General features: G+C 46.7%; 1 protein-coding gene across 1 annotated transcript; it reads right to left on the reverse strand.

The window, feature by feature from the left end:
- Positions 1 to 9,664: 9,664 nt before the first annotated feature.
- Positions 9,665 to 10,615, reverse strand: LOC144783882 (olfactory receptor 10A7-like). Its single transcript, XM_078662626.1, has one exon. The coding sequence runs from the start codon at positions 10,613 to 10,615 to the stop codon at positions 9,665 to 9,667; it is 951 nt and encodes a 316-aa protein (XP_078518752.1).
- Positions 10,616 to 18,597: the final 7,982 nt, after the last annotated feature.

Consider the following 18,597-nt stretch of genomic DNA (forward strand, 5'->3'; position numbering starts at 1 on the left):
GAGTTGGAGTTGGAGGGTAGATTTGGAGTTGAAGGGTGGATTTAGAGTTGGAGGGTGGATTTGGAGTTGGAGGGTGGAGTTGGAGTTGGACGGTGGAGTTGGAGTTCGAGAGAGGATTTGGAGTTGGAGGGTGGATTTCGAGTTGGAGGGTGGATTTGGAGTTGGAGGGTGGAGTTGGAGGGTAGATTTGGAGTTGGAGGGTGGATTTGAAGTTGGAGGGTGGATTTGGAGTTGGAGGGTGGATTTGGAGTTGGAGGGTGGAGATTTGGAGTTGGAGGGTGGATTTGGAGTTGGAGGGTGGAGTTTGAGGGTGGATTTGGAGTTGGAGGGTGGATTTGGAGGGTGGATTTGGAGCTGGGGGGTGGATTTGGAGTTGGAGGGTTGATTTGGAGTTGGAGGGTGGAGTTGGAGGGTGGAGTTGGAGTTGGAGGGTGGATTTGGAATTGGAGAGTGGAGTTGGAGGGTGGAATTGGAGGTTGGAGTTGGAGTTGGAGGGTGGAGTTGGAGGGTGGAGTTGGGGGGTGGAGTTGGAGGGTGGAGTTGAAGTGTGGAGTTAGAGTTGGTGGATGGAGTTAGAGTTGGAGGGTGGATTTGGAGTTTGAGGGTGGATTTGGAGTTGGAGGGTGGATTTGGGGTTCGAAGGTGGAGTTGGAGTTCGAGGGTGGAGTTGGAGTTGGAGGGTGGAGTTGGAGGGTGGAGTTGGAGTCGGAAAGTGGAGTTGGAGGGTGGAGTTGGAGTTGGAGGGTAGATTTGGAGTTGAAGGGTGGATTTGGAGTTGGAGGGTGGATTTGGAATTGGAGGGTGGATTTGGAGTTGGAGGGTGGATTTGGAGTTGGAGGGTGGATTTGGAGGGTGGAGTTGGAGGGTGGATTTGGAGTTGGAGGGTGGATTTGGAGTTGGAGGGTGGGTTTGGAGTTGGAGGGTGGAGTTGGAGTGGGAGGGTGGATTTGGAGTTGGAGGGTGGAGTTGGAGTGTGGAGTTGGAGGGTGGAGTAGCAGGGTGGAGTTGGAGGGTGGATTTGGAGTTGGAGGGTGGAGTTGGAGTTCGAGGGTGGAGTTGGAGTGGGAGGGTGGATTTGGAGTTGGAGGGTGGAGTTGGAGTTGGAGAGTGGAGTTGGAGCATGGAGTTGCTGGCTGGAGTCGGAGGGTGGATTTGGAGTTGGGGTGGATTTGGAGTTGGAGGGTGGATTTGGAGTTGGGGGGTGGAGTTGGAGGGTGGATTTGGAGTTGGAGGGGGGATTTGGAGTTGGAGGGTGGATTTGGAGTTGGAGGGTGGATTTGGAGTTGAAGGGAGGAGATTTGGAGGGTGGATTTGGAGCTGGAGGGTGGATTTGGAGTTGGAGGGTGGATTTGGAGTTGGAGGCTGGAGTTGGAGTTGGAGGGTGGAGTTGGAGGGTGGAGTTGGAGGGTGGAGTTTGAGGGTGGAGTTGGAGGGCGGAGTTGGAGTGTGGAGTTAGAGTTGGAGGGTGGAGTTAGAGTTGGAGGGTGGATTTTGAGTTAGAGGGTGCATTTGGAGAAGGAGGGTGGATTTGGAGTTGGAAGGTGGTGTTGGAGTTGGAGGGTGAAGTTGGAGTTGGAGGGTGGAGTTGGAGTTGGAGGGTGGAGTTGGAGGGTGGATTTGGAGTTGGAGGGTGGAGTTGGAGTGTGGATTTGGAGTTGGAGGGTGGATTTGGAGTTGGAGGGAGGATTTGGAGTTGGAGGGCGGAGTTGGAGGGTGGAGTTGCAGGGTGGAGTTGGAGGGTGGATTTGGAGTTGGAGGGTGGAGTTGGAAGGTGGAGTTGGAGTTGGAGGGTGGAGTTGGAAGGTGGAGTTGGAGGGTGGATTTGGAGTTGGAGGGTGGAGTTGGATTTGGAGGATAGAGATGGAGTGGGAGGGTGGATTTGGAGTTGACGGGTGGAGTTGGAGTTGGAGGGTGGAGTTGGAGTTGGAGAGTGGATTTGGAGTTGGAGGGTGGATTTGGAGTTGGAGGGTGGAGTTGGAGGGTGGAGTTGGAGGGTGGATTTGGAGTTGGAGGGTGGAGTTGGAGTTGGAGGATGGAGGATGAAGATGGAGTGGGAGGGTGGATTTGGAGTTGACGGGTGGAGTTGGAGTTGGAGGGTGGAGTTGGAGTTGGAGAGTGGATTTGGAGTTGGAGGGTAGATTTGGAGTTGGAGGGTGGATTTGGAGTTGGAGGGTGGAGTTGGAGAGTAGATTTGGAGTTGGAGGGTGGATTTGAAGTTGGAGGGGGGATTTGGAGTTGGAGGGTGGATTTGGAGTTGGAGGGTGGAGAATTGGAGTTGGAGGGTGGATTTGGAGTTTGAGGGTGGAGATGGAGGGTGGAGTTGGAGTTGGAGGGTGGAGTTTGAGGGTGGATTTGGAGTTGGAGGGTGGATTTGGAGGGTGGATTTGGAGTGGGGGGGTGGATTTGGAGTTGGAGGGTTGATTCGGAGTTGGAGGGTGGAGTTGGAGTGTGGAGTTTGAGTTGGAGGGTGGAGTTTGAGGGTGGATTTGGAGTTGGAGGGTGGATTTGGAGGGTGGATTTGGAGTGGGGGGTGGATTCGGAGTTGAAGGGTGGATTTGGAGTTGGAGGGTGGAGTTGGAGGGTGGATTTGGAGTTGGAGAGTGGATTTGGAGTTGGAGTGTTGATTTGGAGTTGGAGGGTGGAGTTGGAGGGTGGAGTTGGAAGGTGGAGTTGGAGGGTGGATTTGGAGTTGGAGGGTGGAGTTAGAGTTGGAGTGTGGATTTGGAGTTGGAGTGAGGATTTGGAGTTGGAGGGTGGATTTGGAGTTGAGGGGTGGAGTCGGAGGGTGGATTTGGAGTTGGAGGGTGGATTTGGAGTTGGGGGGTGGAGTTGAAGGGTGGAGTTGGAGGGTGGATTGGAGTTTGAGGGTATAGTTGGAGGGTGGAGTTGGAGGGTGGAGTTGGAGGGTGGAGTTGGAGGGTGGAGTTAGAGTTGGAGGGTGGATTTGGAGTTGGAGGGTGGATTTGGAGTTGGAGAGTGCATTTGGAGTTGGAGGGTGGAGTTAGAGTTGGAGGGTGGAGTTGGAGAGTGGTTTTGGAGTTGGAGGGTGGATTTGGAGTTGGAGGGTGGATTTGGAGTTGGAGGGTGGATTTGGAGTTGGAGGGCGGAGTTGGAGGGTGGATTTGGAGTTAGAGGGTGAAGTTGGAGGGTTGATTTGGAGTTGGAGGGTGGATTTGGAGTTGGAGGGTGGATTTTGAGTCGGAGGGTGGAGTTGGAGTTGGAGGGTGGAGTTGGAGGGTGGAGTTGGAGGTTGGAGTTGGAGTTGGAGGGTGGAGTTGGAGGGTGGATTTGGTGTTGGAGGGTGGATTTGGATTTGGAGGGTGGATTTGGAGTTGGGGGTGGATTTGGAGTTGGAGGGTGGAGTTTGAGGGTGGATTTGGAGGGTGGATTTGGATTTGAAGGGTGGAGTTGGAGGGTGGGATATGAAATTGTGGGAGACAATGAATTGAAATCTTACGTCGGAGAGTTGCAAAAACTGAATGGCATGATTGATGTAGTCAAATACCGCCAAAAAGATCAACCAGCATCTAAGCATGGAAACCACAAATAAGCATCATATTTCACTATTCATGACAGCCACTAATATAGATCCCAGACACTTGAGTACCAACTTGTAGAGGATGGAAAGGCTTGTCGTCTCCAAAATATGTCTAGAGCTGACATGGCACCACCATTCTATAAAAAGTGGGCAGGGTAGAGCGGATGGGTGGGGGTGAGATGCGAGGTGAGAGGAATGCAGAGAAGGCAAACGAGAAGAGAGAATAAAATGCGAGAAAGGAGTTAAATAAAAAACATGACAAGGGAGTGGAGAGAAATTAAGAAGACGGAGAGTGAGCGAGAGGATCGCTGAGAAGAAAGGATGAGACATGAAGACAAACAAGACCGAGAGGTGGGGTTTAGTGAAGGAGACAGCTCGAGCAGACTTTCCCAGCGAGCGGCACAGTTGGTTTTATCACAAGGAGGATTAACAAGCTCTCTGCATTGCTGTGGGGGGGAGCGCATTCCTTTGAAGTGTGATGCGGGGGCGGGGAGTGTCAGCTTTGTAGTCACTGAGGCACAACAGACAAATGGTGGTTTGTGACGTGGCTGGTTTGTGCACACGCACACGCACGGAGCACATGCACTGTCCATAATCTGCATTGAAAATCCCCTTGGTAAGCTTTCCTGGAGCAGCTCTCTATATCTCTCTCATAGCGATTGCTTACGCAATACGCTAGGCGAGGCCTAAAAACGAGGAAAAAAGCGATTGAAGACAGAATCTCCACTCACGCACACAACAGCACAGAACTCTTCAACATCATCACAGAGTTTGCCCAACCCACCAGCGAGTCCGCCGACAACCCTCCCTCAAAAGACCTCTGCAACAAACTCAGCTTTTTTTTCCACCACAAAATCAAGAGCATCTACGACAACTTCGACGAAGACAACCAACACACTGAACCCTCACCAACCACCCGACACCCTGAAGCCAGCGATCGACAACTGGACAGCCCTCACCACCGAAGACACACTGAAGATGACGAAGTCAATCCAATCCGGGGCCCCCTTGGACCCCTGCCCCCAGCAAATTTTCAACAGAGCCGCCGACACCATTGCACATATGCTCTGCCACACCATCAACCGCTCCCTGGTGACCGCCACTTTCCCCGACGACTGGAAACACGCCGAGGTCAACCCCCTCCCGAAGAAACCCTTGGCTGACCCCACCGACCTCAAAAACTACAGACTCATCTCCCTGCTCCCGTTCCAAGCTAAAGTCATTGAGAAAGCCATCAACAGCCGACTCGACACATTCACCGAAGAGCACTACCTCCTCGACTCCTCCCAATCCGGCATCAGAAAAATTCACAGTACGGAAACCACCCTCCTCGCTGCAACAGATGACATCCGCAACCTACTGGACAAAGGAGAAACAGCAGCCCTCATCCTCCTCGACCTCTCAGCGGCGTTCAACACAGTCTCTCACCGCACCCTAATACACAGACTCCACGATGCAGGGATCCAAGCCAAGGCCCTCAACTGGATCTGCTCCTTTCTCTCTGGCAGAACGCAGCAGGTCAGACTGCCCCCTTTCCTCTCTGACACTACACCTACCATCTGCGGAGTCCCCCAGGGGTCCTCCCTCAGCCATACACTCTACAATGTCTACATGGCTCCGCTCGCCCCCATCATCAGAACCTACAGACTCAACATTGTGTCATAAGCTGATGACACCCAACTCATCCTCTCCCTGTCCAACAAACCCAATACCACCAGACGCAATTTTCGAGAAGGCATGGAAGCCTTAACTAAATGGATGAAAAACAGCTGCCTACAGCTAAACACCAACAAACAGAAGTACTCATCATGGGCCCAAACCCCGACGCATGGAACGACACCTGATGGCCCCCGCCCTCGGAAGCCAGCCCACCCTCACGGACCATGCACGCAACCTAGGAATCATCTTGGACTCCGAGCTCAAAATGGACTGCCAGATCAACTCTGTCTCGTCCTCCAGCTTCCACACCCTCCGCCTCCTACATAAGACCTTCAAATGGATCCCTCTCAAACACAGAAAGACCGTCACTCACGCCCTTGTCACCAGCAGACTCGACTATGGCAACGCACTCTACGCCAGAATAAACAAAAACCTCACCCGCAAGCTACAGAACATCCAGAACGCCGCCGCAAGACTGGTGCTCGACCTGCCAAGACACTGCCACATCTCTCAGCAACTGCGCCCACTCCACTGGCTCCCCATCGAAGCTAGAGTCACCTTCAAGATGCTCACCCACGCCCACAAGGCCTTACATGACACCGGACCAGCATACCTGAACAACCAACTCAAATTCCACGCACCCCAGAGGACCCTATGATCTTCCCAGCTCTCCTACACTGTGTTCCCCCGCACCAGAAAGACCAGATCGGGAGTCCGCTCCTTCTCCTTCCTTGTGGCCCGAGCCTGGAACGCCCTGCCGATCCACCTCAGACAGACAACATCGCTCCCCATCTTCGCAAGAAACCTCAAAAGCTGGCTCTTCGACAGATCCCCCCCCTTGATGAACTGGAGCCTGCTAAACCCCCTCCCAGCGCCTTGAGACCCTTACGGGTGAGTAGCCTTGCTGAACAAACGCCTGATTGATTGATTGATTGGTCCTTCTACATCTAGCGTGGACGACTCAACTCCTGCAGGAGTTGGGGTTTGTCATCAATTCAGACAAGTCTATACTGACTCCGGCACAGTTGATGGAGTTTTTGTAGTACCAGTTGAACTCGTTAACGGCACAGCTAATGCTCCCACTGAAGAAAAGAATTGCAACCAAGAAGGAATTGAGGAGAGCACTTGCCTCTCAGACTATATCCTTACAGACGCTGGCCAGATTAGCAGGCCTGTTAGTGTCTTCGATTCAAGCCATCTTTTCGGGTCCCCTTCATTACAGGGCACTCCAGAGGTTGAAAATGATGAATTTACGCAAAGGCCTGAGTTACACGGAACACATTTTGCTAAACGCTGAGGCCAGGACAGAAATGTCATGGTGTTTGGAACACATGGATGCATGGAATGGCAAGGACATTTTTGTGTCAGTCCCAGAAGCTGTGATCGAGTCGGATGCCAACAGATGGGGCTGGGGAGCCCATTGCGGCTCTGTGGAGACAGGGGGAGCAGATGGTCTGCGGTGGAATTGAAATTTCACATAAATTGTCTGAAGCTTTTGGTGGGATCATTTGTGATCAGGACACTTTCCCCTCAGAAGGCGAGTTGTTGTATACTCATGCGGATGGACAATGTCTCGGGAGTAAGGTATATCAACCGTCTGGGTGGCATGAGAGCTGGGCTGTTGGTGGAAATAGCCAAGGATTTTTGGCATTACTGCCTCTTTCACCACATATCGGTGATGGTGGAGTACATTCCGGGCAACACCAATGTGGTGGCAGATTGGAACTCAAACTTCCTTCGAGATTCCAGCGATTGGCATCTTCATTCTTCACCCCAGATTATTCCAAAAACTGAATGACAAGTGAGGTCCTTGTTTGATAGATCTGTTTGCATCCAGACTGAATACACAACTGCCTCAGTTTTACAGTTGGGGACCAGATTCTCTGGCGAGCAACTCGGACGCATTTCTTCAATCATGGACGATGGGTATGCTGTATGCATTTCCTCCGTTCGTCATGATTAAGAGAGTTTTGGCGCAGATCAGCAGGCAGAGAGCAGAGGTGATGTTGATATCTCCGTGTTGGAGAGCACACACGTGGTTTCCAGAAGTGCTGGCCCTGTCATGAGCGCCTCCAATATGTCTGCTAGCATTCCCAGGGATTTTCACGGACTCTCTGGGTCAACCTCATCTGTTACTACTTCAGGAGCAGTTGTCTCTTATGGCATGGATCATTTCAGGAGACGCTAGCAAATGCCAGGAGTTTCTGAGAACGCAATGTTTTTCTTGTCTCAATCCTGGGCCCCAGCTACACATAATGATATGAATCAGCCTGGCATAAGTGGGTTAGTTGGTGTGCTGAACGGCAGGGGGATCCGGAATCCATACAATTGTTAATTTCCTGTCATTCATGGCAAGTAATGGCTTAACTTATAGGATGGTTAACATTTTCCGATCTGCGATTTCAGCAGGTCACCCTCATGTGGAAGGTAAACCAGTGGGGGAACATCCTTTAGTATGTAAGGTGGTGAGAGGCATCAGGTTGGTGAATCCTCCAAAACCACGATACTCACAGTTGTGGGATGTGGATATAGTCTTACGTTGTCCCAAGAATTGGCCTGCAAATGAGGGCCTATCTCCTAAACAGTTATCTGCAAAATTTACACTTTTGTTATGTTTAATTTCATGTAGACAAGTGTCTGATGTGCGAGCATTGCATTTAGCAGGTAGAGCATTCACTCCATTCGGGGTGTCATTTAATATTTCGAAAAGAACTAAAAACAAATTCTAGATGTGTCTCTTATTCTGCGTTTCCGCACCACAGTAAATTGTGTGTTGTACAATCTTGAAATGTTATGAGGATTGCACTCGAGAATATAGAAATTATGTTGCTGGACAATTGTTGATTTCCTTACAGGGACCTTTTCGTCCAGTCAATGCTGCTACTTTAGCCAGGTGGGTCACTTGGTTGTTGAACTTGGCAGGGATTGATATGTCGGCCTTTGGTTCCCATTCTGTAAGAAGAGCTATGGCTTCTAAAGCTTTTGCTACAGGTTCTCGTTTAGAAGATATCATGACTGCGGCGGATTGGTCTTCTGATTCTACTTTCAAGATGTTTTATCATAAACCAATTATACAACTTTAAACTAGCATAATCTGAAGCATCTGTGGACTCACATAGAATAAAAAGAATTCTAGCTAGGGCGTCAAGAGTTTTCAATTCTATTAAGGAGACGGAGGCCAGGATTATCCCACCCTAGAAACAATATTATACAATATTAGGTTTTGATTGGTGCATATTGACAAATTTGATTTGAATATGTTATGTATTATGACGTTGGGGTTTCTTCCCACCCGTATTCTTGTTGGAAATACATTCTGTGAATGGTATATCACGGCGTGTATTCTCTTTTAAAGAAAGCAGAATAAACCGTCTTAAGGAGTCAAGAGGAAATCATAGCTGGATCAAGAGAAGAAGTTCCTGTGGTTAAGTTCGAGATCAAGTCGCTGAAGGAATCGGCGAGGTTCAAGGTTCTACGGTCAAGTTTAAGGACTGTGTTTGAAAGTTTTGCAAAGAAAGAGGAAGAAATATGGCATCAGAGACATATATACAAATTAGTGTTATGTGATTGGTGCATACTATAGAGTGGGTTGTCCTTCCGGGGTTATTCTATTTTAAAGTTTATTGGCTGCTCTTTATGTCAGTAAAGTAAAGAGAAGCATAATCCTCGCCTCCATGTCCTGAACAGAGTTGAAAATTCTTGACCCGCTAGCTAGAACTTTTTTACTCACTCCCCTGAGCGAGTGCTGCACGCGCTGTTCCCATCAGCAAGGTCTCCTCCAGCTCCCTGGCCATTAGCATACAGTGCACAAAATCACACATGACGCTTTGACGTAGTGCTACTTAACTTCTAAGGGCGCTAAAGGCCTCTTTTCTCTAATTGTTAGTAGATGCCACCTTCACATTATGGATAAGCTCAGTCTGTAATACAGTCGACAACAGATATTGTCCCTAATTAAAAGGCCATCCATGTCAAAAGCAGACGGGTGGGCACTCTAGCCTCGTCATAGATTTTTCTTCCCCAAATTCTCTCCTCCTGAAAAGTCAAGTCATTGTTCCTTGATATCTGAACATTGGACAACCCTCCCGCTCAAACTAAAAACTCCACCCTTCTGATGAACTTAAAAGTATTCCCAGTGGGTTCAATTTATTCAACAAGGACATTATCCCCGTCTACAATACTCTTCACAGCCAACATCAAATTGATAGTTATAAAGAAAACTCTCTGGACTCTTAAGTACAATGTTAGTTGCAACTTCTGGATTCACCTCACATATCTCACTCACCCATCACTCTATCAATCATTGTCTTTCTAATAACATCCACCGCAGGGTCCCTTTGTTTTATTTATTATCACATCTGCCCACATCTGTTCCAGGTGACTATTAATCAATACATGCAATATACAAATCACCAAAATGGTTAATTGTGTCAATGTCAGTTTGCAATGGTGTCTCCAGTAACATAATCATTTCTGCAGCTTCCTCACAAGTGATAGCTTGCTGCTGATCCTCCACAGGGATCCCATCACCTCCTTGTTCCTCAGTGTGTAGATCAGTGGGTTTAGCATTGGTGTAAATGCACTATGAAACAGAGACAGTAGTTTGTCTACCTCCAGGGAATAGCTGGCCTTAGGTCGCAGGTACATGAATGAGGCAGTACCATAGAAAAGGCTGACAGATGTCAGGTGGGAAGCGCTGGTGGAGAAGGCACGGCGCTGACCCTCAACAGAACGCATCTTCAGCACAGTGGAAGCCACACGGGCATAGGAGGCAAGTGTGAGTAGAAAGGGGGTGAGCAGAATGGCTTTGCAGAGTACAATGGTTACAACTTCATGAGCAGATGTATCCGCACATACTAACTCCAGGACAGGCGGGATGTCGCAGAAGAAGTGGTTGATTATGTTGGGTCCACAAAATGGCAAGGTAAAGATAAATGATGTGTTGCCTAAGGTGAGCAGTGAACCACTGGCCCAACATCCGGCAGCCAGACCCTGGCACAGTCTCTTGTTCATAATAATATGGTAGTGCAAGGGGTGACATATGACCTTGTACCTGTCGTATGACATTACAGCCAAGAGGAAACATTTGGTTGTGTCCAAGGAGAGCAAAAAGTACATTTGAGTGGCACAGCCAATGAACGAGATCCTCTTGTCCGCGGCCAAAAGGTTGGTCAGCATCTTGGGCACTGTGACTGACGAACAGCACATCTCCAGAAATGACAGGTTGCGGAGGAAGAAATACATTGGGGTGTGTAAGCTGGGGTCTACATGCAGGACTAACATCACTGTGGCATTTCCCGTTATAGTGATGAGGTAGACAATTGAGAAGATGATGAACAGTAGGAAGCGGATCTCAGGGGAACCAGTAAAGCCTAACACGATAAATTCTGACACGGAGGTCTGGTTCACATGCCCCATTGGTCTGGCGTTGGTATTGCTGTTCCACGGGTAGAGATGTTGGAGGAAAAAAATCACCCACCAGCAGAAATGTATAAATGGTGTAACTCACACTGCTTATGCCAGGATCTCTCAAAATCAGTGTTGAAAGGATGCTACTACGACAATTTCCTCAAATTTATACATACTCCACCTATCAGTCTCCACACTAAAGGCTTAATTTAGCAGCCAACAGTTCAGGTGGCAGCCCTGCTGGCCACCCAGATTTAGAGTTTACAATCACTTTGCATTTTTGACGATGTCACTCTTGCCTTCAAAGCTGGTGCTTTTTAAATGAAAAAAGAAAAATAAATTGGAGTTACCATCCTCCTCTAAATGAGAACCTATATCATGTATAGTGCTAATCAACCCCCAACTCTCGTTTCATCGATACCTCAAAAGCACAATGTTTACTGTAGCAAAATCAAACTACTGACCAGAGTAAAGCCACTTCACCCTCCCAAATACTTCAAAATATGAACACAAGTCTTACTGCCCTGTTTTAAATAATGTAACACACCACCCCTCTTGTCCATTCAGCTCTGGTGTTCTAAAATGGAAATCTCAAGGTGCTAGCGGGTCTTAAATACTGCGAACATGACTCACAAGAGCTATAATTTCATGCATAAGTGTGATGTCATTACTGTGGTTACTGATGCCAAAGACCACTCCTATGGCCAATGGCAAGCCATAGAATGTCATCCAGCAGAGATAACGTTTTTATTATTTTTACTTTGCATTAAGTATTCCTCCTGTATCTCAAAAATATATCATTACAAACATTAGCCACAATCGAAATACAGGATAAACTATGAAGTTCAGGAACTCATCAAAAAATTAAAACAACTCATGAAGCTATAAAATATGGTTTACTGTCTTTTAACGGGAGGAGAATATGCGAACATTACGAAAATGGAAGAAAAAAAGGTGAGAGGGAAACAGAAACGGAGAGGCAAGATTGGATGAACGTACTTTTCAATCGTTTTTTTATTTTATATTAAATTGGGTTTAAGCGACATTTTTCAAACAAAACATGAGCTTATTAATATACAAATTTCACTGTAGATGTGTCCTGAAATATAATTAGAGGGGATGGCCTTACGCCGTCGTAATATTGGGCTAATATGACACCAAGAGCTGCCGAAGAGTAGAGATAGGACCTTCAAAGACCTACCGCAGCAGGCAAATTGCAAGTGCCTGATTACAAGCGCCCTTTGTTGAAATCAGGGGAGTAGCTTAGTCAGCAGAAATCAGGGGTGTGAGGGTGATATTTCTCACCAAACACTGAAATGTACCCAGCAGTGCTTAATTTGCAAAATATTAGGTGCCAGGGCTCTGATCAGGAGGCCACTGCAGCTTGAACCACCCATCGGCCTTGACATCGCTGCCAAAACAACTAGTAACGATCTTTCTTGCATGTTAATGCAACAGTCCAGATTATTCCAGGTCCCCAAAGCTAAAGGAATGGCTGGGGAGGCAGGTATTGGCAATTGCTAATGTATATATTGAATTCCTTAACAAACGTTCTCGTGCTCATCTCTAAATTAGATGAGCCGTGCTACCATGGGGTAGACTGCTCTAAGTATGGTGTTGCCGATTAGGTCCTGGTGCCGAGCGCTGGAAACCAATTAAGTGCCGGTGCTGAGCACTGGAAAGCACCAGCTCAAATAAGGCACTGGTGCCCAGCCAGCAAAAAAGCACCATGAGTTATGGAAGTGCTGCGGATGGGGGATATTATTGGGCTGTGATACCCAAAGTACAGCCTGGGGGCCGCACGTGGCCCTCCAGACCTGTATATACGGCCCCCTGGTCAACAGCAGCCATGGGCTGCTGTTCTATCAACTCAGCACTAACAATAAAAATATGTCAAATAAACTGGCAAGCATTTATTTAAAGATTACTTGAAGTTAAAGAAAGGAAGTAACTAGGGTGTCCTGCACCACTGAACTTCAGGAACACCTTCATTTAGAAAGACATCTTGCAGCCAGCCTCAAAAGATATGATAAAGTCTCTTCAAAATTCAAAAAGTGTATTTTATTAAGACGCAGAAAGGTTTCATATTAGTAAATTAGTGAATCAGATTACATCAGGGCATTGAGAAAAAATATTTTCAAAGTGATACTTTTCAAACATGAATTTCGAAACATTTATTCTTCCTCCTCACCCTGACAACTCTGCCAATAGTGAACTCAAGAGGCAAGTCAGTTGTTATATGCATGGTTTGGGTAGCGTGGGTTCCTATTCTACATGAACAACATCATAGTGGTTTATTAAATCACACAGAGGAAAGGTTTTTGTACAGTGCACATCCTGAAGTCATGTATTTCAAGGTCCTCCTATAATGACTAAAAAGGAGGGAAAATGAAATAAAACAATTGTGTAGGATGACACAATTTGATCAAGCGAGGAATGCAAGGTTAATCCAGATTTTCTGATTTTATATTGTGCAATTCAATTCAGCCATTGTATGTACATACTTTGCTTCCTCTACACCCACCTTAACTCTAGCACCCCTAACCCCTGACCATTGCTTTGCCAGCGGCTCTCGGTCACACCACAGACCAAACTTTTTGGCCCCTGGCAATATGTTTGTGAGTACCCATGTTATAGGGCATGAGAATGTTTGAAGAAACAAAAGTTTGGGGGAGTTATAAATGCCAGTGAGTAGGTGAAGTGCCTACGGGTGCCTAGAGATTGTTTCAAACATGACTTGAAGGACCTGAAGTTGTCCGGCACTCCACCCATCAAGGTTATGTTTTGTGATGCTAGTAATGATGAATGGGAGCATTGGCGGTGTAGTGGGCTGACCCGCTGGGGGGGCATATAAGACATTCTAGCGGCTGGCCCATCAGACATTAGCCCAATACTCTTAATGCTCAGTCTGCATCATGTGCCGATATCTCTCCCAGTATCAACAATCCACCTCTAGGCACCTGGCCTTCCCAGATAGAGCATCCATCCTCCCAACCCACTCCTGTTTGGAGGGGTCAAGCAATCCTTCGCCTCACGTTTGCATGCCAAACAAGTGAAATGCCTCCCATACCCCAGTATTGTGACCTAACCTGAAAGCTGTGCTCACTTTACATTCTTCTTTTAAATGTTTATCAATTTCAGTGCGATTAAACTTAGGAGCCACACCCCAGCGGAATGTTTAGACTGGATAAGCAGAAGTGAGCCTGAGTACGCACAGTCCACTGGCCACACTAGGATGATTTTCTACCTCACAAAAATACTCTGGGGCAGATTTACGAGCCCCCTGCGCCACCAGTATGTCACTTTTTGTGACGTACTGGAGGCGCATTTCACTTCTCCATATTTACAAGGAGAGGAGAAGCCACTCTACGTGACTTTTCCTCTCCTTGTAAATATGGCCCCTTCACATGCAACACTTTGCGTGGAAGGGGCGTTCCATGGGTGTTGCTGTGGGTGTTCCATTGCAACACCCGTGGAAGAAGACACATTTCCAGATTTACGAGGAATCGTAAATCTGGAATTGCGTGTCAATGCTACGCCTCCCCTGCGCAGCGAGGCGCAACGAGGAGAAATGTTTTAATTTCTCCTAGTTTTTTCCTCTTTCAATGTGTGCTGCATCCTACAGCACAAATTGAAAGAAGAAAATGCCTTCAGTGATTTTTGTGCAAGAAGGTGCCCCTTCCTGCACAAAGACAAGCTCCCCGTGGCGCAGGAATCCTTGCACAATGGTGCAAGGGTGCCTTATCCGGCGCATTTCTGCAGTTTGTGCCCAGGGCAGGGGAGAGCACAGGAATATGACATATCATTGTAGATATGTCGCATTCCTGTGCTTTGAAAGTGCCGCATCGTGGTGCAGCCAAAGAGCTTGCGGTGCTGCGCTTCGGCACTTTCTTGTGGGTCTGCCCCTCTGTTCTCACCACTTCCGCTCGTTCCCTGAAAAAGCCCAATGAAAAGAGCACAGCCATGAAACAGTTTTTGTATCATTTATGAAATACAGATTTGTCCTGAACCATCTAGGAAAGCCAAGAATCTGGGGATCATTGTGGATAAGAAACTCACCATGGTAGATCAAGTTAACAGGGTGACCTCAGCATGCTTTATGGTCCTCAGAATCATTAAGAAAATAAAGGTCTTCCTGACCAAAGATAATCTCAGGACTGTGGTGACAGCACTCATAATGTCGCGTCTCGACTATTGCAACAGTTTATATCTTAATGTTCAAAAACAACATTTGAACAGGTTGCAATTGGTCCAGAACGCGGCAGCTAGAGTGCTGACCGGAACACCAAGGTTCACCTCGGTCAAGGGAGATCTTAAAAAACTTCACTGGCTTCCAAACCCGTTAAGATCACGCTTTAAAGCACTATCTATTGTCTTTAAGGCGGCCAACGGTATTGGTTCGGATTTCTTGCGGAATACATTTTCTTGGTGTACTCCAGGGAGGACATTGAGATCCTCTGGATCTAAACTCGTTCAGACCCCCCCCTTTTTTTAAAAAAACTAATTGGGGAGGGAGAAGTTTTGTTCATTGTACAGCTAAAGCCTGGAATGAACTCCCTTTCCAACTCAGAAATGCCCCAGATCTAATTTCATTTCGCAAAGGCCTTAAGACATGGCTTTTCTCTTACTGTTAGGCTTATGTTATGTTTCCCAGGCAATCAGTACTTAGCGCCAGGACACCTTAGGGTAATCGCGCGCTCTATAAGTATTAATAACATAACATAACATAACATTTGCAGTATTTTCAGTTTCAGAGAGGACCTCCCAGAAATTGACTTTTAGCAGTTATTAGGAGGGGTGTGACACCCCACAAGCCCTCTATGAAGTTACGCCCCATGATCAAATAATTATGTCACTCGATAAAATCAGATTGCCTCTTTTTGGCTAATAATATGCAGATTTTGGTGCTTATCACCCCACAATATCAAATGGTAAATACCAATTATTGTTCTCCAGCTAAATATCGACAGATTGGCCCCGTTGAAATTCATCGGAAGGTGCAAACTTTATTGCACCCTGTAGTTACCTGGTGCAATAATTCAGGTGTCAGTCCAGGGGTCATAATTTAAAGGGCCATTGGTAATCAGGTCGTCAAGTCACAATGTCTTCATTTTAAATATGCATTTACACATCAGCATTTGGAACAAGGTGACCTGCACTGAGCAGGAGGCGCCGTTTCATTGGACAACAAATGGTGGCAGGGCACTGGACTGCCACCCCGATAACTGCATAGTGTATGTGCATACCTCGTATTTGCATCATAACCTTCTAAAGGTTTCCGCCTTTATAAATACACTAGTCTTCGGTTCAAAAGTTGTTTAAAGTGCACATACGTTTAATTACCGAAACAGGTATGTGGCTAGACATTTTAAGCATTTACGTGCAAGAAAAGTGTTAGTTTAGCACTTGAAGGTTGGAGGCAGGTTCACAAAGTCATTAAAGCCAAATAAGTCATATAAGCATCACCCCTCAGACCTGATGGCGTGGACAGGCCTGCAATACCAGACCCAGGTACCCACTGTCAAGAGGAAACACTAAGAAATGCGCGCAGGGTCACAGCCCCTTACACTCTGTCCAATCTGAAGACCCCTCAGCTTCATGGTACCCCATCGGTTGGATGAATTACCTCCTTCTATGACCATCAGCAGAGGTCTCCTTAGGTGAAAGCGGTGAGAGGTGTTTCAGTTTGATGTAAAACATGATAATTATTCAAACAGGACTGCAAGGATGAAAAATATGAACAGGGTGCAGACATCAACCACTAAAGGATTTACAGCCGACAAAGGAAAATACAAGGACAGCTTTTAGTCCAATAGATTCAAATGCAACGGAGGCAAATTTGTTTACATGATACGGCAAATTCCACCAACTATTTCTATTAAGTCGACACAAAACCATTATATCATACATCGCCAGCTGTGATTAGTAATAGCAGGTAGGAGTGGGGAGATGAGCCTCATATTTTAGTTTGTGGACAAACAATCTCTCTATACCTCCATGTTTCAAGGCGTAGAGTACTCTACAGCAAGTAGGTGAGGCTGAGCCCAAAGTCTCTGCAGGGAGATGTAGTGTCACTTTAAAATTATAAAATATTATCCTGGGTGGCTGGCACTGATGTTGCCCACTAGGACACAGACAAGCACAGCCCTCGTCTGCTCTGAATATTGAAGAAGGGGGCAGTGAGAGGAAGGAGGGGAAGAAACAACACCATCCACAGGGATGGGATTTAGCTTTGAGACTGAAAATGGCCAAAGGAGGCAGAAATGAGGCAGTAAGGGAAAGACAGCCTCAGGGAAGGTGAAAGACACAGTCAAATGGGTGAGGCGAAGTAGTGTGAACGACAAGGCTGCGTCCCATAAACTGTTGTGGTTTACTGTGCTCGCTTGTAATAAAGAAGAGCTTGGCACAGTAATACCACACTGCCAAATATCACAGACTAGTGGAGTGACGTGTTGTGTGACAGTGAACTCACCACATGCCATGCCTCAATAAACGAATCCAACCACAGACAAGCACTGGTAATGCAGACACACACATTGTCTTTATATGATGTTTGTGTCCCAAGCAGGAAGTGGCACATTGATGTGAAGGAAGGAAAGGGCTGATGTATTTGCCATGAGACAACAGTCAATTAAAAAGAGTAGGGAAGGAATAAAGGGGTATATTACCAACAACTAGCGATAATGTTTGTCTCTAACTTGTTCAGAGACAAAAATTATCGCCGCACATCGGCGATTTTTACCGCAGATAAACCTTGCTATTAGCAAGGTTTATCGCAAATGCGATAAAAAACGGCCGCAATGCATGAATATCGCTGAAAAGTCAGCGATATTCATGCATTACCGAGCAAATGCTCTTAGCCATGTTATCCACCTCCCATTGGATAACATGGTGAAGAACTGCTCAGGGCAGGTGTTAGCTTTTGAAAATATTCGCGCTTAGCGCGAATATCTCCAAAAGTTGGTAATAGGAGATAGCGATGTTAGCGACTGTTTCCAGTCGCTAACATCTTGGCACGCCCACTTTGCATGTCATTAGTGATAAATATCACTGACATGCAAAGCGGGGCCCAAGATGGTCGCTATCTCCTATTAGCTGTCACTAACTGGTGTTAGCGACAGCTTGGTAATAGGGAGATAATTTTATCTCCGCTTTCTTGGCTTTTAAAGCCAAAAAAGCGGAGATAAACCCCTTGATAATATACCCCAAAGATTTAACTTTTGGAACAATGGTACAGACTGAGTTTGGAGCAGACACATTTAAAAACGTCATTCCACAATGTAATTTTGGGACGGGGCCCGTTAAATACCCAATTTACTGGCACTGCTTACCTTACTAGCAGTAGCCAAACTTTCACCTACAATCTACAAGCAGTGCCACTCGTTAACCTGCATTTATTGCTACAGTGACTCCCTACAGCCTCCTGGGTGCTCAGCATCCAGGCGGTTCTGCGGCGGTCTGTGAGCACAATCTTGAGACGATACCATATTAACAGTGCAGATAGGAGAACATGAGCACAAAAAGTAAAGCGTGGATTGGCCTGAAATCTGACTGTACCAGAATGTGCCCACAACACATTAATAACCACCTTGGTTACTTAGACTGTTTCTGAGTGAGACAGAAAAACAGAAAAGTGAAGCTTGTTTTGACTGGAAGACTGTGGGAGAGGTCGGTAAAACAACGGGAGATATGATATGCAATAAAAAACACTGCAATATTCAGTGCTATGGAAATGGCGGACTGGGAGTAATCAATACAAAAAATACATAAAATGCAAGGAGAAAATAAAAGACCTCTCCTATTTCTGTCACGTGAAGGGAGAACATCTGGGAATTAGTGGGATAAGGAAATAAGAAGGAAGACTAAGTCTAGCTATGGGCAGTTTTTTTAAATAGCACAACACATGCAGCAGAAGGATATTTATTTAATTTTAAAAAAATGGTTTGCTGTTGCTATGAACCCTGTGTTGGTGCACAAACACAGTGGCTAGT

This window comes from Lissotriton helveticus, chromosome 10, assembly GCF_964261635.1.
Source record: "Lissotriton helveticus chromosome 10, aLisHel1.1, whole genome shotgun sequence".
NCBI classification, from domain to species: domain Eukaryota; kingdom Metazoa; phylum Chordata; class Amphibia; order Caudata; family Salamandridae; genus Lissotriton; species Lissotriton helveticus.